The sequence below is a fragment of the Plasmodium gonderi genome (assembly GCF_002157705.1).
Source record: "Plasmodium gonderi DNA, contig: Chr01, whole genome shotgun sequence".
Taxonomy (NCBI): Eukaryota; Apicomplexa; class Aconoidasida; order Haemosporida; family Plasmodiidae; genus Plasmodium; species Plasmodium gonderi.
The window spans coordinates 472,670-491,429 of record NW_021628925.1 but is presented as its reverse complement, the minus strand read 5'-3'; the positions used below and the strand labels follow the sequence as shown (position 1 = coordinate 491,429).

Below are 18,760 nucleotides of genomic sequence, written 5' to 3'. Positions count from 1 at the left end.
TTCGCCATTTTTAAGTGAGATATGCAGGGCTTTTACTAAATGTTAGGAGGCTTGACACCCAAACACACCCTTTCATTTTATGTGGTCATCTTTTAACTATTTTTCACTTTTCATTTTTCAATCTCGCATTTTTTTTTTTTTTTTTTTTACATATTTCACTTCCTCCATTTGTTTATACAATTTTTCCTGGGATCCTCTTTTCGAATATCCGATCGGGCCTTAGGAATGTACATGTATATATATATTAAAATAAGCACAACATAGCAATAGGAGAAAACCGTTACAACACATATTGAGAGGAACTTATTGAAAACCTCTTTAAACTAAAAACTTTTTTTTCATTTGACTCCTTACCTGTGTTTTCTCTTCCTTTCCCAAGCTACTTCATATTTAATTTTTTCGAAGAATGGAAAAAGGAGAAAAAAAAAAAAAAAAAAAAAAAAAAATCCTCTATCATGTCATAACAATTTTAACCTTTTTTATTTTATTGTATTTTTCTTTTTGGATAAGAATACACGACTTAATAACAAATTCGTGACACGACAATCGATCATTTTGTTCATTTCCCCCGTAGTTCATTAAAAATTGCGCTTTTTTTTTTTTTTTTTTTTTTCAATTGTTGGGGGGTAAGGGTGCACAAACCAAGCCATATATGTATGACGAATGGGCCAAGCACAAACCCAAACCATATATGTATGACGAAGGGAAAAGCATAACTCCTCCCCAAGGGTAGTTATTTCCTATTCTAACTTTCTCTTCCTCATCTCTTCTTCTGTATGTACTAATATGTAAAGGAGTAGTTTTTTTTTTTCCCAGAATTACTGGGATACACTCCCCCACGAACACTTTTTATATATTCTTTAGAAATAGGAAAAGAAAAACGGTGCTAGAGATATTTTTTTTTTTTTCTATGTTCGCGCGCGCCTTTGCTTTTTATTATAATATATATCGATCCCAAAACTTGCACATAAAATAAAACGTCAAAGTGTTCAGCCCTCAAAAATGGAAAATACCTCGTTTGAGTTGCGTTTGCATATTAATACATTTGCTTTTTTTTTTTTTTTTTTTTTTTTTTATTAAATACTGCAATGCAAATTTAATGGGAATCCTTTTTTTTTTTTTTTTCTCTTTCCACCTCTACTCCCCTTCCCTTTGTTATATAGTATACATACAAACATTCAGCACACCGTAATTTTTGCAGAATATAACAATGGAACGTACGTGTTGCATGTGGTGCAATTGTTTATGTATTATAACATAAGCGCAGGGTAGTAATATATATATACATACTATATTGGAAAGTATCATTATGCCCTATATAATAAAAAACGTATAAGCAACAAGTTACCCCAGTTCTACCAATGAATTATGTATTGCTCTATGTAACCATTGTTATATATATATATATATATATGTATGTACGTATGCATTATGTATATTGCGAGTATAACCCAGCTAGGAAACATAATCACATAATAATCTGCTATATCCCCGATTTTTCTTTTTAAAAGTCACGAATTTATCAAAAAAAAAAAAAAAAAAAAAAAAAAAAAAAAAAAAACTTTATTAGCTATAAATACACTCATCACTCACCAACTGTAACAGTGAGCAGTTTTTTGAAAAAATAAAATTATATCATATTTTTTTATTTTATTATTTTTTTTTTTTTTTTAGTAAAATATATAAAAAAAAATAAACAAAACTTTTATTCATACATCCATAACATTATGCTTAGCACGGCGCATGTTAGAGTACCATTTGCAGTGTTTACGTGCATACATATTTATTTTCTGCTTTAGTTTTTCGATTTTTCTGTATGTGAAAAATTTAAGGCAGGAAAAATAGTTACAACGTTTATATATATATAAATACATTGATATTGATGTACCAGGAATTTTTTCACCTTTTCACAAAAAGCACTTATTGTGAACTTCTCCATTTTTTGAATTCTTATATTTGCCCTTTTTATTTTTTAAAAAATGACACAACGAGTTCATTATCGCAAGCACAATCACTACAACACAAAGTCGAATAAAGTAAGGCCTGTCAGGACACCTGGGGGAAGGTTAACTATTCATGTGGTCAAAAAAAAGGCTGGGAAACCAAAATGTGCAGACTGTAAAATGGCCATTCAGGGGGTAAGAAGAAAAAGAGAAAAATGTGAAAAGATAAAGAAGGAGAGAAAAATATAAAAACATAAAAAAAAGGAAAGAAAAATATGAAAATGTACATAGCTATAGGAATGTAACAACGAGGCGCTAACACACATTTATATATACCTGTGTGTATACTTTTCTTTTCATGTAAATTGTGAAGCAATGTGTGTAATAAAAAGCTGCCTTATTTTGTCATTTCACCTTGTTTATGCTTATAACATGCAGTAAACAATTACCCTTTTTTTTAAAAAGATTTTTTCTAGTATATACATCTTTCCTTTTATCAATTTTTTTTTTTTTTTTTTTTTTTTTTTACCCGTTCTGTAGGTAAAAGCCTTACGCCCAGCAGATAATCAAAGAGCAAGGAAAAAAGATAGAAAAGTTTCAAGAGCTTATGGAGGCTCGATATGTGCCAAATGTATTAGAGAAAGAATTATGAGAGCATTTCTTTTTGAAGAGCAAAAATGTGTTAGACAAGTGTTGAAAGAAAAGAAGAAACAGGAGAAAAAAGTGAAGAAAGTTAAAAAGGAAAAAAAAAAAGCAACATCCAAAGACGCAAAGAAAACTACAACTAATAATAAGAAACCTAAGAAGGTGGTTACGGATAAGAGAAAAGGCAGATGAATGTAAACTTTCTATTTTCTCCCTCGTCCACGCTAGAGAAATGTATGAAAAATAATATGTATATGTTTATACATATATTTTTGCGCGTGCGTATGTGTACATATTCCTGTACACGTATGTGCATTGTATATATACATGTATTTTCCAATGAAACAAGTCTTTACGTGCACTGGAAGAACAAACAAAAAATATAGAACTTACAATATTTTTTATAATATATACCCCTATTAGGAGAAAAAGCTAAAAATGTAATAATGTGTTCACGCACACACACATTTACCCTGTTATTCCTGAGTCTTTTCCCGTAGCGTTGGAATAAATTTCACTATTTTATAAGCATTATCACAATATTTGCATATATGTATATATGTATGCACACATGTGTACAACAACCCTTTGTTTCTCCTTTTTCCTATTTCTCATTTTTTTATATATTTTATTTTTATTTTTTTTCTAACCCCCCTCCCCCCCTTTTTTCATTCTTCATTTCACAGTGTGTATATATAATGTACAAAACTTTTATATAAACCATTTTAAAATTTTACAATTAAAGTATACACACGTGTTTATAAAATGGTGAGGTAGAAGACCCTAGCACAACTATATGGTATTATACTTTGAAACTTCACTGGTCATGAAAATATGCTACTTCCCTGAAAATAGCATTTACTGTGAAAAAAAAAAAAAAAAAAAAAAATATAAAAAAAGAAAAAAAAACAGGAACAAAATAGAAACGATTTGTTTCTTTTTTAAAACATCATTTTTTTAACCATTTTGCAATTCTCTTATACGTAGTTGCTCCTTTTTTTTCTTTTTAAACTGCAAAATTCACATATAGTAAAATGGCCTCGTACTGCACATCCTTCCCACGTGTAGGTGTGGATGGTGGGGGGCTTACTCTTTTCAGAAACTTGTTAAAATGAAAGGAAAAGAAAATTAAACATGAGCCATTTATATTTTGTTTTGTTTTGTTTTGTTTTATTTTGTTTTATTTTATTTATTTATTTATTTTTTTTTTTTTACTTCATTTTTTTTTTTTTATTTTATTTATTTTTTTTCAACTCTCTGCGTTATATACATTGCTGGAGAATGTTTAACACGTTTTTCATGTGCTTCACAAATTTTATAACAATTTTTAGAAGAAAAATCAACGTTTTTTTTCTCATGTATCTGTTTTTATCTCCATGCGTCAAATTTCTTCACACATTTTTCAACTAAATATGCCCCCCAACCCCTCCCCCCCAATGAATTATGCATTTTTCTCTTGTCCCCTTTTGAACACTCCTCATTGAGGAGTTTTTGGGGGGAGAGAAAAGTAGATAAATTGTAAAATAAATACATGTAAAATTCAGGAGAGAAGTATATTATGTTAGAAGGTGAAAAGGCACAAAGAGATCGAGACTACAAAAATATATTTTGATCAGTGTGAACTGTCAAAGTTGTAACATGCAAAGGAGAATACTTAGGAAGAAACAATAACACAGGGGGCGCATTAGAAATGTTTTTAAACAAGCTGCTTTTTCTGATTCTTTGTTTTACATTAATGTCATATGTACTGTTAATATCAAGTGAAAATAGAAAACTGAAAAATTATTACACACTAAATAAAAATTGTCTGAACATATCCCCACGGTCAAATCAAAGAAACAGTTCATTAATTATTAAAAAAAAATTCTTAACATTAAAGCAGGGAAAGTATAACTCGTCTTCTCAAATTCCATGGGCATTCCTCGTCTTTGACATAATAAAGGTAACTTTTGTGAAAAAAAATAAGAAGTAATAAGAAAAAAAAAAAAAAAAAAAAAAAAAAAAAGATTGCATATAATTTTGATCAAAAGAAAAGGACCCGTTTACATATTTCCCCATCACTGTTGTTGCCGGGAGTCACTTCCTCGAAAGGTTGAGATTCGAAACAGCATACCAAAAAAACTAAGCATGTGAGAATGTACACCCCCCCCCCTGGTTACCTTTGTGTGTATGCATTTGTGTATGAACGGTGTGCATGCATTTTTGTATGAACGGTGTGCATGCATTTTTGTATGAACGTTTTTCCCTTATACCATGCCACGGTCCCCATTTCTGCTCGTCCCCCCTCCCCTTCCCCACCGCACGCATTGAAGATTTTCGGACGCTTGTCTGACCAAGAACTCCTAGGACATGTCATTTCACACAATAACGAATTTATAGAGTTGAACAAAAATAAAAAAAAAGTAAAAAAATGGGAGAACTTATTTCTATCAAGTAATAATTCCATCAATTTTGAAATCCTAAAAAGTTTTCTAAATCAAACCAAATTTGAATGGCCGCTCACAATAAACTCTGGGCAAATTCAAAATCAAGGATCTATAAGTATTCCGGGTACGTGATATATTTGAAAATTTCCCAGCGATCGTTTAATTCTATCACTCATCATGCATATGTGTACTTAATTTATTATTAATCGAATGGACAGAACATATCCCACAGTAATTATTCACAGTTTCTCGCTGCATTCTCTTTTTTTTTTTTTTTTTTTTTTTTTTCATTTTGTCTTTACTTCTTTTCTACCAACTTCAGTATCCCCAATCGTTTATGTAGAGAATTGTCGAAAAATAAGCGAAATGTTTAGAAGCAAAAACAAAAACACAGGAACAGATCCAAACGTCAGCAGAAAAATTAATTTGAAAATTATAAATGAATACGTGAGCGAGCAGTCCATATCGAACGACGCGATAGGTAAAGGGAAAAGTGAAGGAAAAAAAAAAAAAAAAAAAAAAAAGAACGAAATAAAAGAGGAAAAAAAAGCATGTTCAAAAACACGAAATAAAAGAGGAAAAAAAGACATGCTCAAAAACGAGCAAAATTAATCTTTGAAAAGGTCCTTTGGGATACAAAGGAAATTAGGAAAATCTTCTCATTTGGTATTCATACAGAGTTGTTTATTTTGTAATTACCAAATGGCCCCTTTTATTCCCCTCTTTTTAGAATGTGTTTTTTCATCCTTTAGCGATTTTTCCGAACTAACAATGGATCAGTTCATAAATAAAATTCATGAGTGGGCCCCATCCGATGGTTAGCAAAAATTGAGTAATAAATTAACTAGTCTCTAATGCAAAAAAAAAAAAAAAATAAATAAAAACAGATAAAAAAAGAACATAAAAAAAAGACGAAAAAAAGACAAAAAAAAATGTACACAATTTTGCCATAAAATATGATATCACTTTTTAGCTCATTCTTTCCTTTCCCTTTTTAAGGAATAGTCGATTGGTACACATTCGTTTATAACTTAAAAGAGGAGCCCTTAGACAACATAAAAAGATTTTTTGACTAACCCGATCAACGTCGTCAAGGTAATAAGCATTTGCCCCAAGTAAGTACATGTTCATACATATTTATCAAACATTTGGCAATACAAGGCAATACAAGGAAATACAAAGCAACACATGGCAACATTTGGCAAAATATGGTAACATTTCAGCTTGCAACCTTATTGCCCCTGTTTTTTTACACAAGGATCTCATTCACTGAGTTCATATGTGCATGTATTCGTATGTATTGAAATTTTTCTTTTTTTTTTTTTTTTACCCTTTCCCAGGTACAGGATGGGTTAAAAATGGAAAATAGCGGACTAAACCAAGGCACTCATGTAGCAACCCGTGGCTTGGAACAACTGATTCTCTTTCTGATATTCCTCTACTGATACGTTTTTCTCCCTTTTTTTTTTTCCTTCTCAAAACTGCATATATTCAACTTGATAAGTGCACTTCTTACACACTTTCAAGTAAAGGCCGTCCTCTTGACTAGTGCACTGAGGTGAATCAAACTCGTGTTGATTATCATCACAAATAATTTTTTGCACCTGCGATGTGTTCATTTTCTGGCTATAAATACTTTTCGGTTTCGCGAATTTATGTAAATTTTTGCGTTTTCTAGAAGCAGATGCAGTAGTACCATGAGCATTTTTTAATGAGTTCAAAATTTTGGACATGTACAAGGATTTAACTTTTTCCATAGATCCATGTTTTCGTATAGCTACTTCTTTAATTTGAAATAAAAAATAAAGTTTCATCTGTTTAGAATAACCACGTGGATTTTTGGTGCATAAAAGGGCTAAATGCTTTTCATACTTAGACATGTCATAAGTATTTAGAGAATATTTATTGACTAATTTCGTGAGAGAAATCATCCTAAAATTACTATCAAGTATTTTGCAATCGTAACAAATGTATATGTTAATAACACTTAAAATTTTATTTAATTTTTTTTTTTTATTACATAAGAAACAATATTCTTGTAATATAATTTCTGCACTATTTTCTATATTACGTTCAATACTAAAAATAAATTTGTCTTTGTTTTTTTGAAAAACTTTGTTTATTCTTTTTACAATTTCATCATTTTCGTTTAGATGAATCAAATCTCCATTTGCATCTGATTCAATACATGACATTTTTAACTTCAACAAGGATTCGCTTAATTCAGAATCTTGCAAAATTTGTTCTCCTCTCGGTTCAACCAAATGGGGAATTGAAAAATCGGAACCCTGTTCCTTACAGTGAGAAATAGATGACTGTGTATAATCCATCTCTGAATTTTCTTCCAAGTAAAATCCACCATCATTTAAAATTTCCAAAGTATCTGCATCTCTCAACTGATTACTCTTGCATGCATCTCTCATCTGATTACTCTTGCATGCATCTCTCATCTGATTACTCTTGCATAAACCCCCAAACCCCTCTTCCGTGTACAACTGAGTTACTTCATTTTCATGATTATGCATATCCCTTAAAGTGGTAGTATTCTCTTTTTTTGGCACCTCCACCTCTATTGGGTTCACGCAACTTCTTACTTCATCATTGCAAATGTGGAAATTTTTTCCACTCTCTACTTCTTTCTCTACATCTGAGTCCTTTTTATTTGATATCATAACCTCTTGCAGAAATTTTTCCAAAAAGTTTTTTTTCTGAAACTTTAAATAAAAGTTTATGTGTGGCAAATTTTCATCGTAGTAGTCGATTTCGTCCTTCAGATTCCCATCATACAGGATGTTGTTGTAGTTTTCTTTTTCCCTTTCGTTCTCTGATTCGTCGCTCTGCATCATTCTTACAGTGTCGCATACTCTTACGTGCTTATCTTCATTTCATTCTTTGAATTCCGTACATTGGTTGCAGTATATACCTTACTGTGCTGCATTATAATATATATATATATATATATATATATACTTAATTGTGTTGCATTATAAATATACTTTACTGTGCTGCATTATATATATATACTTTATTGTAATGCATTTTTTTTTTTTTGCTCTTCCTTTTTTTCGACACATTTTTTCCAACTCAAGCACACTTCTTTCCTGCGTTACAAAAAAAAAAAAAAAAAAAAAAAAAAAAAAAAAAAAAATGATAATAAAAAATAACATAATATAATACAATATAATAAAATGCAATTTGCACAACTGTAAAAATAATCATATGGTGAGAGATATACATATGGTGTATTATAAATATTTCCACATTCTGGATATTCTCATTTTCTAATTTTTTTTTTTTTTTTTTTTTTTTTTTTTTTCTTTCTTCTGCTTTTGCATTTCATAATTGTAAGCCTCGTTAAGTGTTTTATAGCCATCACGCCGCTTTTTTTTCACGACTCAATACATTTTCATGAATTCAATTTTTGAACCATTTAGGTGCTTTTTTATTTATTTATTTTTTTTTTCGTGGACAAAAATAAACAAGGAAAAAATAATATTTCCTGAACACACAAAAAGGGTGGCACTTAATCTTTGACAGTTTTCATCTCATCATTGTATCGTCATTTCGTCATTTCGCCATTTCGTCATTTCGTCATTTCGTCATTTTGCCATTTCGTCATTTCGCCATTTCGCCATTTCGCCATTTCGTCATTTCGCCATTTCGTCATTTCGCCATTTCGTCATTTCGCCATTTCGCCATTTCGCCATTTCGCCATTTCGTCATTTCGCCATTTCGCCATTTCGCCATTTCGCCATTTCGTTGCTTCTTTTCTTCCTTGTTTCGATTTTTTTTTTTTTTTCTTCTTACCGTGGAACGCCTTAAGAGGGGAATTCATTATTTCATCCTTCTTGACGTAATTTGATGGAAAATAAGACACACCAGTTAGGATTATGATTCTACATTAAAAAACACATTTTCCTTTGGAGTCTGGGAATGAGAAAAAGAAAAAAGAGCAACCCGTTGTAAAGTTGTAAAGCTGTAAATCTGTGAAGTTATAAAGTTGTGAAGTCATGAAGCTGCAAAGTTATGAAGCGAATCTCTGAAGAAGTAATAAACAGTGGTAAATGAGCTGCAAAGTAGTGGCACATAGTGGTAAAGACGTACCTCAAGATGTTACAAGGAGGGGAACTTCCTACAAGTCACCCCACCCCTCACCCCACTTTTCAACAGATTAACTATCCCATTTGAGTCTTCTAGACACTGCCCGCGTTATCTCCAAATAAATAAAAAATGAACTGCACCGTTCTTTTCATTGTGGTTTCTGCCATTGTAACGGTACTTGACAAATGGGAGAAAATACCAAAGTTTTATGCGAGGTTAGTATAATAACACACAAAAGTTTACATTCACATCGATAGAACTGTATATACATGACTGAGATGTGCTACCTAAGTTTGTCAACAAATTCATTGTTAGTGTATGAAATGAAGGAACCCATCCTGTTGACCCTGTTGTGTGTATTAACAATGCGTCTTTTTTCCCTTTTTTTTTATCCTTTTTTTTTATCCTTTTTTTTTTTTCCATTTTTTTTTCCTTTTTTTTTTCCATTTTTTTTTCCTTTTTTTTTTTCCATTTTTTTTTCCTTTTACCGAATGCAACTTTTCCGTCACGAGAATAAATTATTCACATTTTAACATGTTCTTTGCACTTTTTTCAGAAAATTAGCCCATATGCTGTGCGGCTTGATAATCCTGCTGTTTGACATAAGCATAAATGGAAACAGAAGATTGATGCATTCACAAGATGTTAAAAGTACATGCCAGAATAGTTATTGCGTTCTTTTTATATATCTAATAGCGGCAACTTCTATTTTACGCTGTTTCTTTTATCCTTTCAGGTATAGACCAGTAAAAACGTTTTGCTACATGCTTCATTTGGTTCTTCGTCTAGTGCACCGTCTGTTGTCCTAACCCAATACGCTGTGCCATTAGTTCTCACGTGTCGTCTTAACTCCCTCCACCTCCCTCCTCCCCTCCAATTGCAGATTCGGTGTCAACAAGGACAAAGGAATTATCATATACAACATAATCGTGTCATTATTTTTTTTCTTTAAACTTCCTCTATACGTCTTGACTCCAATCTTCTTTGCTGATCCAATGGCAGCCATTGTGGGAAAAAGATTCCCCACATATTCCATTTACAAGAAAAAGACTGTGCGCAAGAAGAAGGAAAAAAAAAAAAAAAAAAAAAAAAAATCGAATGCAATACATTATCTACATTCCTCCAACTGTTGTATGCGTTTATAAAAAGATGAAACGTCACATTAAAAGGAGGGAATGGAAGTGTAGTTATCAAATATAGTTCGATTGACAATTATAAACTCTGAGCTGTGCTTACCGTTATTCTGATTTTATTCTTTACCTGCCTGTTTATCTACCTGTTTATCTGCCTGTTTTCCTGCCTGTTTACCCTTTTTTACATGTTTACTTTTTTTTTTTCGCCCCCTTTGCAGTTGCATGGAACCCTGGCCTGCTTCTTCGTCTCCCTTGTTTCCCTATACTATGTCGAGAACTACACACACATTTTAATTTTAGCCCTATCACTAAGCATCTTAGAACTGTTCGGTGGGACCTTAGATAATTTGTTCATGTGCTTTCCCATATTTATATACATGATGTTTTTCAAGGTTTAGTTTTATTTCTTTAAAAATTTGAAAGCTCCATTTATTTTATTTAATTATTTTATTTTTTACGAGAAACAAATTTATGTCCGTTTTTTGTTCTTGTCGCATTTCAGCCACATTTTTTTGTTTGAAGGATGTATCTATTTATAAAAAAAAAAAAAAATAAAAAAAACAAAGGAATAAAAAAAACTCAAATGAAAAAGAATAAAATAAATTCAAAAGAAAAAAATATTTTTCCTTTTTTTTTTTTTTTTTTTTTTCAGTATTTAAACACAAGTGTTTATGTGAAATTTTTCTATTCCCCTTGGAAACAATGAACTTGTTTTTTTTTTTTTTTAAAACGAAAAAAAAAAAAAAAAAAAAAAAACAGTTTATAATTGTTGTGACGGGTAATTCTATATAAGATATATGTCATTATATCATGTTGAAAGAAGTTTCGCGCAGAAAGCATATCTATCTTGTTTCTTCATCTCCTGTTTTTGCTTCTTCTCCTGCTTCTGCTTTTCTCACTCGCATTCTTTCGTATATAATCCCCTACGAACGAGCACAAGGTTGGGATTAAACATGTTAAGAATGTAAGACGTGTCAAGGGTGTTTCGTGTTTCGGAAAAAAGGAAAAGTCTCAAATTTGGATGCAAGTACACGGATGTATGTGCGGTTGCATGTCCAGATGCAAGTACAGAGATACATGTGCGGATCCAAAAGTAAGCCAAGCCAAATGACACATTTCGCGATAAATAAAAAAAAAGAGAATCCCTTCTACAACTTCCTCATTCACGCGCACAGACGGGGGGTGGGGGGAAAGTCTGACTTCATTTATTTTCTCTTAGTAGAGCTCCTGAGCTGGTATTTCCTTCTACTATCCTCATCCTTACAATCATTTATATTTAAATCACTAAATTTTTCCAAGTTATTACTTTTAGCAATACCTCTTCTACTGCTAGTTCTACTGCTTTTACTTTCATTCATATTATTATTCATTTTATTTTCACTTATACTTTTGCTTGTGCCTTTACCTCTACTTTGTCTCTTTCTACCAGCTATCTTTCTCCCTCTCGATGAAATTTTGGCATCATTGCTGTTCAGATTTTTTGAAGATTCACTACTCACTGATATTGGGTTGCTTAGTAAGCAACTGCTGTCAATGGACTTTGCAGCTATTTCGGAAAAGTCCCCCCCGACATCGATCAGTGGTGATCCCTTTTCTATCATCACGATAGATGTGGGTTCAACGTTCACTACGAGTACGGGTTCGATGTCCACTACAGATGCGGGTTGGACGCTCACTAGGGGTATTGGTTCTACGTTCAATACAGATACGGGTTCTATATCCACTATAGGTACGGGTTCTACATCCACCACAGACACGGGTTCTACATCTACAACAGACACGGGTTCTACATCCACCACAGACACGGGTTCTACATCTACAACAGACACGGGTTCTACATCCACTACAGACACGGGTTCTACATCTACAACAGGCACGGGTTCTACATCTACAACAGGCACGGGTTCTATGTTCATCTTCAACTCTGATTCCTTTTTGACTCCCAGTGCTGGCCCTTCTTGCACCATTCGATGCGGTTCATTGTCCCTTTTGGCAATGGCTTTCCCTCCCTCACCTCTATTAGACTTATTCCAACCACATGTGAATAAATCGTTGAGAATATACTTCAAATTTTCAACTTCTAGCAACAAAGATTTGCAATTTTCGTCTGATATTCCAATTTCCCTCTCCTTATCCTTCAAAATTTTATTTAACCCTGCAATTTCATTTTCATACTCTCTACATTTCATTAAGTTCTCTTCAACAAATTGACTGTACCACTTTTTAATTAAACTTAATTCGTTTAGGATACTTAAATGAAATGCAAAAAGATCGTTGTACGATTTGAAATTCATCTCATCCATATATTTCGACAATTCATCATCCGTTCCATTCTCAATGTTAGCAATCTCTCCTTTCATCATATGGTTTTGTTTTTCCTTTTCTAGTATTGTGAGTTTTGTCAATAGCATATTTTTTTCCATTACAATTTCATTCAACAATAGATTATTCGTCCCAACTGTATGAGAAATATATTTTTCTTTTATTTCTTTGGCCAGTTGTTTAATATTAGCTACTTTTTCTACATAATTCACATTACTCAAGTCACCAGAGGATTGGATGTCGTTTATTAGTTCTTGTATTCTTTGGATACATATTCCTATGTGCATATTTTTTTTCTCATATGCATCACACATGTCTTTATAATGTTCTATTTTGTCGTCAAAATATTTAACTTTCTCATTGAATTTCTGGATCTTTTCATTGATGTGAATCATCATCTGCTCGTGTTCTATTTCTAATGTTTCATTTTTCACCATCGTTTCCACATATTCATCATATAGCTTTCCATATTTCTTTGCATCTTGTCCTTCATTTTCATCTCTGATTTTTTTATTCCCCTTTTTTTTCTTTATATTTATTTTTTCCTTCTGATTTTCTATATTTGGCAGTAACGTTTTTTCTATTTCTCCATTTTCCACTATGTCTATTGCTTCGTTTAAATTATTTAGCATGCATAACAAAATTCCTCCTTTTTCATTCTTCATTTCTATGTTGCCATTTCTATTAGTTCCTTCATACATTTTTTTTTTCATTTCTTCTAATTCTTTCCCTTGTTGTGTTGTCTGTTTTCTTTGGTTTTCTAACTGAGAATTGTTCATTGCATTTATTTCTTTTTCTTCCTCTAATTCTTTCTTCATTTCATTGCTCCTTTCTTTTTCCTCCTCTAGTTTTTTCTTCATTTCATCGCTCCTTTCTTTTTCCTCCTCTAGTTTTTTCTTCATTTCATCGCTCCTTTCTTTTTCCTCCTCTAGTTCTTTCTTCATTTCATAGCTTCTTTCTTTTTCCTCCTCTAGTTCTTTCTTCATTTCATCGCTTCTTTCTTTTTCCTCCTCTAATTCTTTCTTCATTTCATCGCTTCTTTCTTTTTCCTCCTCTAATTCTTTCTTCATTTCATCGCTTCTTTCTTTTTCTTTCTCCAGCGCCTTTTCTAACTCTTCATTTTGTTTTCCTTCTTCTGACCCCTTCCTCAGAGATGCTATTATATGTCTTTCCTCCTCTAACTCTTTCCTCAATGAATCGCTTCTTTCCCTTTCCACACTTAGCTCCTTCTCCAATGAGTCGCCCCTTTCCCTTTCTGCATCTAATTCTTTTTCCAATGAGTCGTTCCTTTCCATTTCTACGTCTAACTTCTTCTCCAATGAGTCGCTCCTTTCCCTTTCCGCATCTAATTCTTTTTCCATTGAGTCGCCCCTTTCCCTTTCTGCATCTAACTCTTTTTCCAATGAGTCGCTCCTTTCTATTTCTACATCTAACTCCTTCTCCAATGAATCGCTTCTTTCCCTTTCCACACTTAGCTCCTTCTCCAAGGAATCGTTTCTTTCCATTTCTACGTCTAACTTCTTCTCCAATGAGTCGCTCCTTTCCCTTTCCGCATCTAACTCTTTCTCTAATGAATTGCTTCTTTCCCTTTCCACATCTAACTCTTTCTCTAATGAATTGCTTCGTTCCTTTTCCCCCTCTAATTCGGCAAATGCCACGTCGTTCAATAGTTTTTCCCTCTCGAAATGCAAATTTAATTCTTCGCTTCGCTTCCTTTCATTGTCTATCTGTATCTGCATTTCATTAATAATTTTTTTCTGTCTTTCTATTTCTATATTCAATTTGGTGCTGAGTTTTTTTTCTCTCTCCAAAAATTCTCCATACTGAGAGCCTTCCCTTTTCAGCTTTTCTAATTCTTCTACAAGTTCATTTATTCCTTCATTCTGTTTAGAAGACCCCTTCGAATGTTCCATGCACGTTACAGCATCTGTTTGTGATGTAAATTCATTACACGGATGAGAAGCATTCATATACAGTTTATCCAAATGTTGGGAAATTTCCCTTATAATACACCTGACCATACATATGTTATCATTATTTTTGTAAAAATGATGAAACATTTCTTTCCCCTCGAAGGACTCTCCAGTTATATTTTCATTCGTATAATTCGTGAAAAGTAAAAGATCATCAACAAAATTTTTCTTCTCTAATATATCGTAGTTAGATGCATGTTTTCCCTGAACATGGGCATCATTTATGTAATTAAAAATTTCTGTATTTCTTTTGTAAATATCTTGATAAATCTCATTTTCATCAAGAGTTGTTTGTTCCTCTAGATGCATGTCTTTAACATCATGATAAGAAATAATTTCTGTATTTTTCCTCATTTCTTCCATTTTGGTTGTTAGTTCCCTATCGATAGTTCCGACATTTTGAACATTCTTCATATTTCTTTTTAAAAAGTCATGTAATTTTTTTACATCTACAAGTAAATTATTAGTTTGTTCTACCTCCTTCTTCGTCTGAACTCGTATATTTTCGCTATAGCTAATTTCGCTTGTTAGAATTGTATTCAGATACATTATGATGTTCATATGGTTCGTTGTATGATTATTATCCCGGCTTAAAGAATTTAAATTTTGTAATTCATCAAAATCGAAATTCTTTTTTCTCCTCCAATCGTGAGTGAATATCCCAGTGTAACCATCAATATCATTATTCTTATGTCTGTCTTTAGAGCCATATTTTATTGCTCTATCGGTAATCTGAGTTACTTTCCCGGTACTATTGCCTAGTTCTATCGTACCCTTCACTTTCACACTTTCAACATTTTTTAAATTCTGAAAAAGGGATGTAAAGCAATTTTCATACACATTATAACCACTTATATTCACATCATTAGGATTTTCCGTGCTTTTCCTTATTTGACTTGTATCCATTTCCATGTCTGAGAGGAATGTACCATTGCCTCTTTCATGTCTAACATCTAAATTAGGATCACAAAATATTGCTAAATATTTTCTTAGAATTGCTATAATATCATTATTAATTTTACAAAAATGTATTTTTCTCAAAGCGAAATTATGTTTTACAAGTTGATGATTCACTATTTCAATCTTAAAAACATTTTCTTCGTTTGGAATTGTGTATTGACTACACAAGATTAAAATATTGAGATCTATTCGTTCCCATTTCTGAAAAGTTTTCATTATCTTTTTCAGAGTGAACAATTCAAATTCTGTTACTACCCCATTGAGGGGATGTCTACAGCTTTTGTGGATTTGTTTTTCAGAATAATTTACACCTTTGGTTATATACCTTTTCAAGACATGCAAAATATACTTGGAAAATCGAATGACATATCTTTCCTCCTTTTGATACTTGTTTATAAGTTGAATAATTATTTTCGAATCATTTGATAATTTCCAGTGTTCAAAACTCAAATTTGAAAAATTATGCCTGAGTAATTCTGTGCAAATTCTAAATAGTGCATTGATATGCAAAGACAAATTTAGAAATAGTTTGTATAAAAAAATAGAATCTGCATTTACCTGAGATATATCTTCCAATTCCTCGTTATCTGCAAACATGTTTTTGTGAAATATTGAATATAGCACTTCATTAGAGGTTGTCCATAAGCATTTAGCCTTATCTTCATTATTGTTGTGCTTGATTTTACTTTTCCCTAAATGATTACATGGTCTTCTAGGTAGATTTAAATAATTGGATTTATTCACCTCTTCACATATGTAGCATTTTTTACACTCACAATGATCGAACATAATGTTGGAAATTTTGAATATTAAAATTTTTTTTCGAGAAAAGTTTTTTTCATCAATTGTGATATTTTTTTCGAGATATGTACTTGGATTGAGGGATGTTCTAACTTTTGACATGCTCATTATGGTTTGAATTCCCTTCATCATCCATTTTTCCTGTACAGAAATATCCTTTTTGTTTTTCTTCAATTTGTCGTTTTTTCTTGATACCAGTTGTGTAGCATTAATTTGAAATTCATAAGATGGTACAATTTTATTGTTTATACCATTGTCCTGTTCTTCTAACTTCATCTTTTTATTCATGAAATTATGAACATAAGAATCACATATTTTGTCATTCTTTCTTTTGTTGTCAGAGGGCAGCTCTTCTACATATGTGTTTCTCAAATTTGTAAAGACCTCTCCGTCAAGTAAATTCCCACTCTTCACATTCACGCATCCAGAATGATTTCCGTCTTGAGTGGTGTGCAGGATTCTTTTTCTATCATGTTCAGTCTCTTTCTCTACAACCTCTTTTCCCTTGTGGGGACACGAATTTGTACCTTCTTCACTGGGAAGAATTGCTCTGGGAAAAAGCTGTCCTAATGAAGCATTTTTTTCTATAGAAAAATCTACCTTTTCACTTTCTAACACATTTGTAAAATGTTTTTCACTAATTTGTTTATCTTCATCAAATGCTTCATATGCATACTTTTCAAAAAATATGTCAAATTTTTGTGCATCAAAAAATTCGAGATAATTTATTTTGTCTCTGAAAAACATATCTCTTTTTGATGCGGAAGAATTAACATGTTCCCCTTCTTTGACATGTTTCTTTTTCCTTTTTCGGGAAACACATTTGGTACCAGCTTTGTTGAATAACACTTCAGCATATTTGAAATAATCAGTTGAATTACATACTTTATTTTTGAACCTATTTAACTTTTTGCAAATATCTATTATTTTTTCTCTTTTCTTCTGAACCATTTTATCGCTTTTTTCAGAGTAATCATAATCTCGACAAGACGCCTGATTTTTCTTACAGTTCACTTGTATTTTGTTTTTAAAAGTTATCATTTTTTTCTTTTGAGGAAGTTCGAAGTTGAGTCAACGTGTTGGGTAGAAGGCAAAATGGGTAGCACGCATTACGTGTGGTAGATTCAACCTTGACAAATACACACGCGATGGGATTACTCTTGAAAAACGCACACTTTATGAGTGTGCACTTGGCACACACCATCGACGTTCAATTGGACCCTCTAATGTAAACTTGTTGACAATTGACATATAAACAAATGGAAACGTGAAAATAAATGTAAAAAAGGAATATAAAATTAAATTAAAAACAAAAAGATTGGGATACACATGAAAAACGGGAAAACGATTTATATACCTCGCTTTCACCTATATGTTATTATTCGTTAATAATGGCCAAGGCATGCAATGTTGTCATAAATCGCGTTTCAAAATATTCCACACGATTTTTTATATTTCATACAAAAGAAGTGTGTAGCAGGATATCGTTTTGAGTTATCATGTGCATAAGTACGAAACAAACTCTTACATTCAGACATATTTATGCATACTCATTCACAAATGCGCACATTTACACACATGTGCCTGTTTACACACAAGTGTTTCAAAATAATGTAAGGAAAAATCCATGAAAAATAGAGGTTGCTAAAATAGCCTTAATCTTGTGTCCTCCAAAAAAAAAAAAAAAAAAAAAAAAAAAAAAGGAATATAACCAAATGGAGAAAAAGTGGAAATTTTTTGCATGAACATAAATGTAAAAAAAAAAAAAAAAAAGTGGTAAAGTGAAGGGATATAAAGAAAACGACAAAATTTTACAAATGAAAAAATGTGAAAATGATAATACAAACAAACAAATAAATATGCAAACATGTACACTTAAAATTTTCACACGAGCAAAGTGAAATTGTTTTCATTTTTTTCCTGCACCTAAAATTGTTCTTCAATTTTGACATAATCTACCAATAAAATTGGATAAAGCTTTGTCACTTGGTCACTTATAATTTCCATGACACACTAATATGAGAGATCTCCCACACTGGTTTTAGCTGGAAATTTTTTTTTTTTTTTTTTTTTACACATGTTCATACGAATATTTTCCACTTTTTCTCCATTTGGTTTTATTCCTTTTTTTTTTTTTTTTTTTTTTTTTTTTTTTTTTTTTCTTTCTTTTGTTTTTGTTTTTTTTTTTTTTTTTTTTTTTTTTTTTTTTTTTTTTTTTTTTTTTTTTTTTTTTTTTTTTCTCTCTTCCTTCAGTTTTGGAATTTTTCTATTTATCATTTTTTTTTCCTTTTTTATTTAAGAGTGTGCATGTAACGCAAGAACCCACATTTATACATAAATGGAACAACAATACTTGAAAAGAGCGAATTTGTTGTATTCTCGAAATCGCCTGAACAGTTCATGTTAAATCTTGTTGCATCGTTACAATGTTGCAAAGTTCCAAGCACGAACGACAA

The 18,760-nt window shown here is 31.7% G+C and overlaps 5 protein-coding genes across 5 annotated transcripts; 3 read left to right on the top strand and 2 right to left on the bottom strand.

Moving 5' to 3' along the window:
- Positions 1-1,979: 1,979 nt before the first annotated feature.
- PGO_010910 (60S ribosomal protein L34) lies at positions 1,980-2,780 on the top strand (the record flags this gene model as incomplete). Its single annotated transcript, XM_028685731.1, has 2 exons — positions 1,980-2,138; positions 2,484-2,780. The coding sequence occupies 2 exons, from the start codon at positions 1,980-1,982 to the stop codon at positions 2,778-2,780; spliced, it is 456 nt and encodes a 151-aa protein (XP_028541532.1).
- Positions 2,781-4,278: 1,498 nt separating this feature from the next.
- PGO_010900 (hypothetical protein, conserved) lies at positions 4,279-6,090 on the top strand (the record flags this gene model as incomplete). Its single annotated transcript, XM_028685730.1, has 5 exons — positions 4,279-4,530; positions 4,901-5,138; positions 5,337-5,495; positions 5,745-5,831; positions 6,014-6,090. The coding sequence occupies 5 exons, from the start codon at positions 4,279-4,281 to the stop codon at positions 6,088-6,090; spliced, it is 813 nt and encodes a 270-aa protein (XP_028541531.1).
- Positions 6,091-6,489: 399 nt separating this feature from the next.
- PGO_010890 (DNA repair protein) lies at positions 6,490-7,860 on the bottom strand (the record flags this gene model as incomplete). Its single annotated transcript, XM_028685729.1, has 1 exon — positions 6,490-7,860. The coding sequence occupies one exon, from the start codon at positions 7,858-7,860 to the stop codon at positions 6,490-6,492; it is 1,371 nt and encodes a 456-aa protein (XP_028541530.1).
- Positions 7,861-9,244: 1,384 nt separating this feature from the next.
- PGO_010880 (hypothetical protein, conserved) lies at positions 9,245-10,646 on the top strand (the record flags this gene model as incomplete). Its single annotated transcript, XM_028685728.1, has 4 exons — positions 9,245-9,330; positions 9,672-9,851; positions 9,999-10,167; positions 10,467-10,646. The coding sequence occupies 4 exons, from the start codon at positions 9,245-9,247 to the stop codon at positions 10,644-10,646; spliced, it is 615 nt and encodes a 204-aa protein (XP_028541529.1).
- Positions 10,647-11,453: 807 nt separating this feature from the next.
- On the bottom strand, positions 11,454-17,345 carry PGO_010870 (hypothetical protein, conserved; the record flags this gene model as incomplete). Its single annotated transcript, XM_028685727.1, has 1 exon — positions 11,454-17,345. One exon carries the CDS (start codon positions 17,343-17,345, stop codon positions 11,454-11,456), a length of 5,892 nt encoding a protein of 1,963 aa, XP_028541528.1.
- Positions 17,346-18,760: the final 1,415 nt, after the last annotated feature.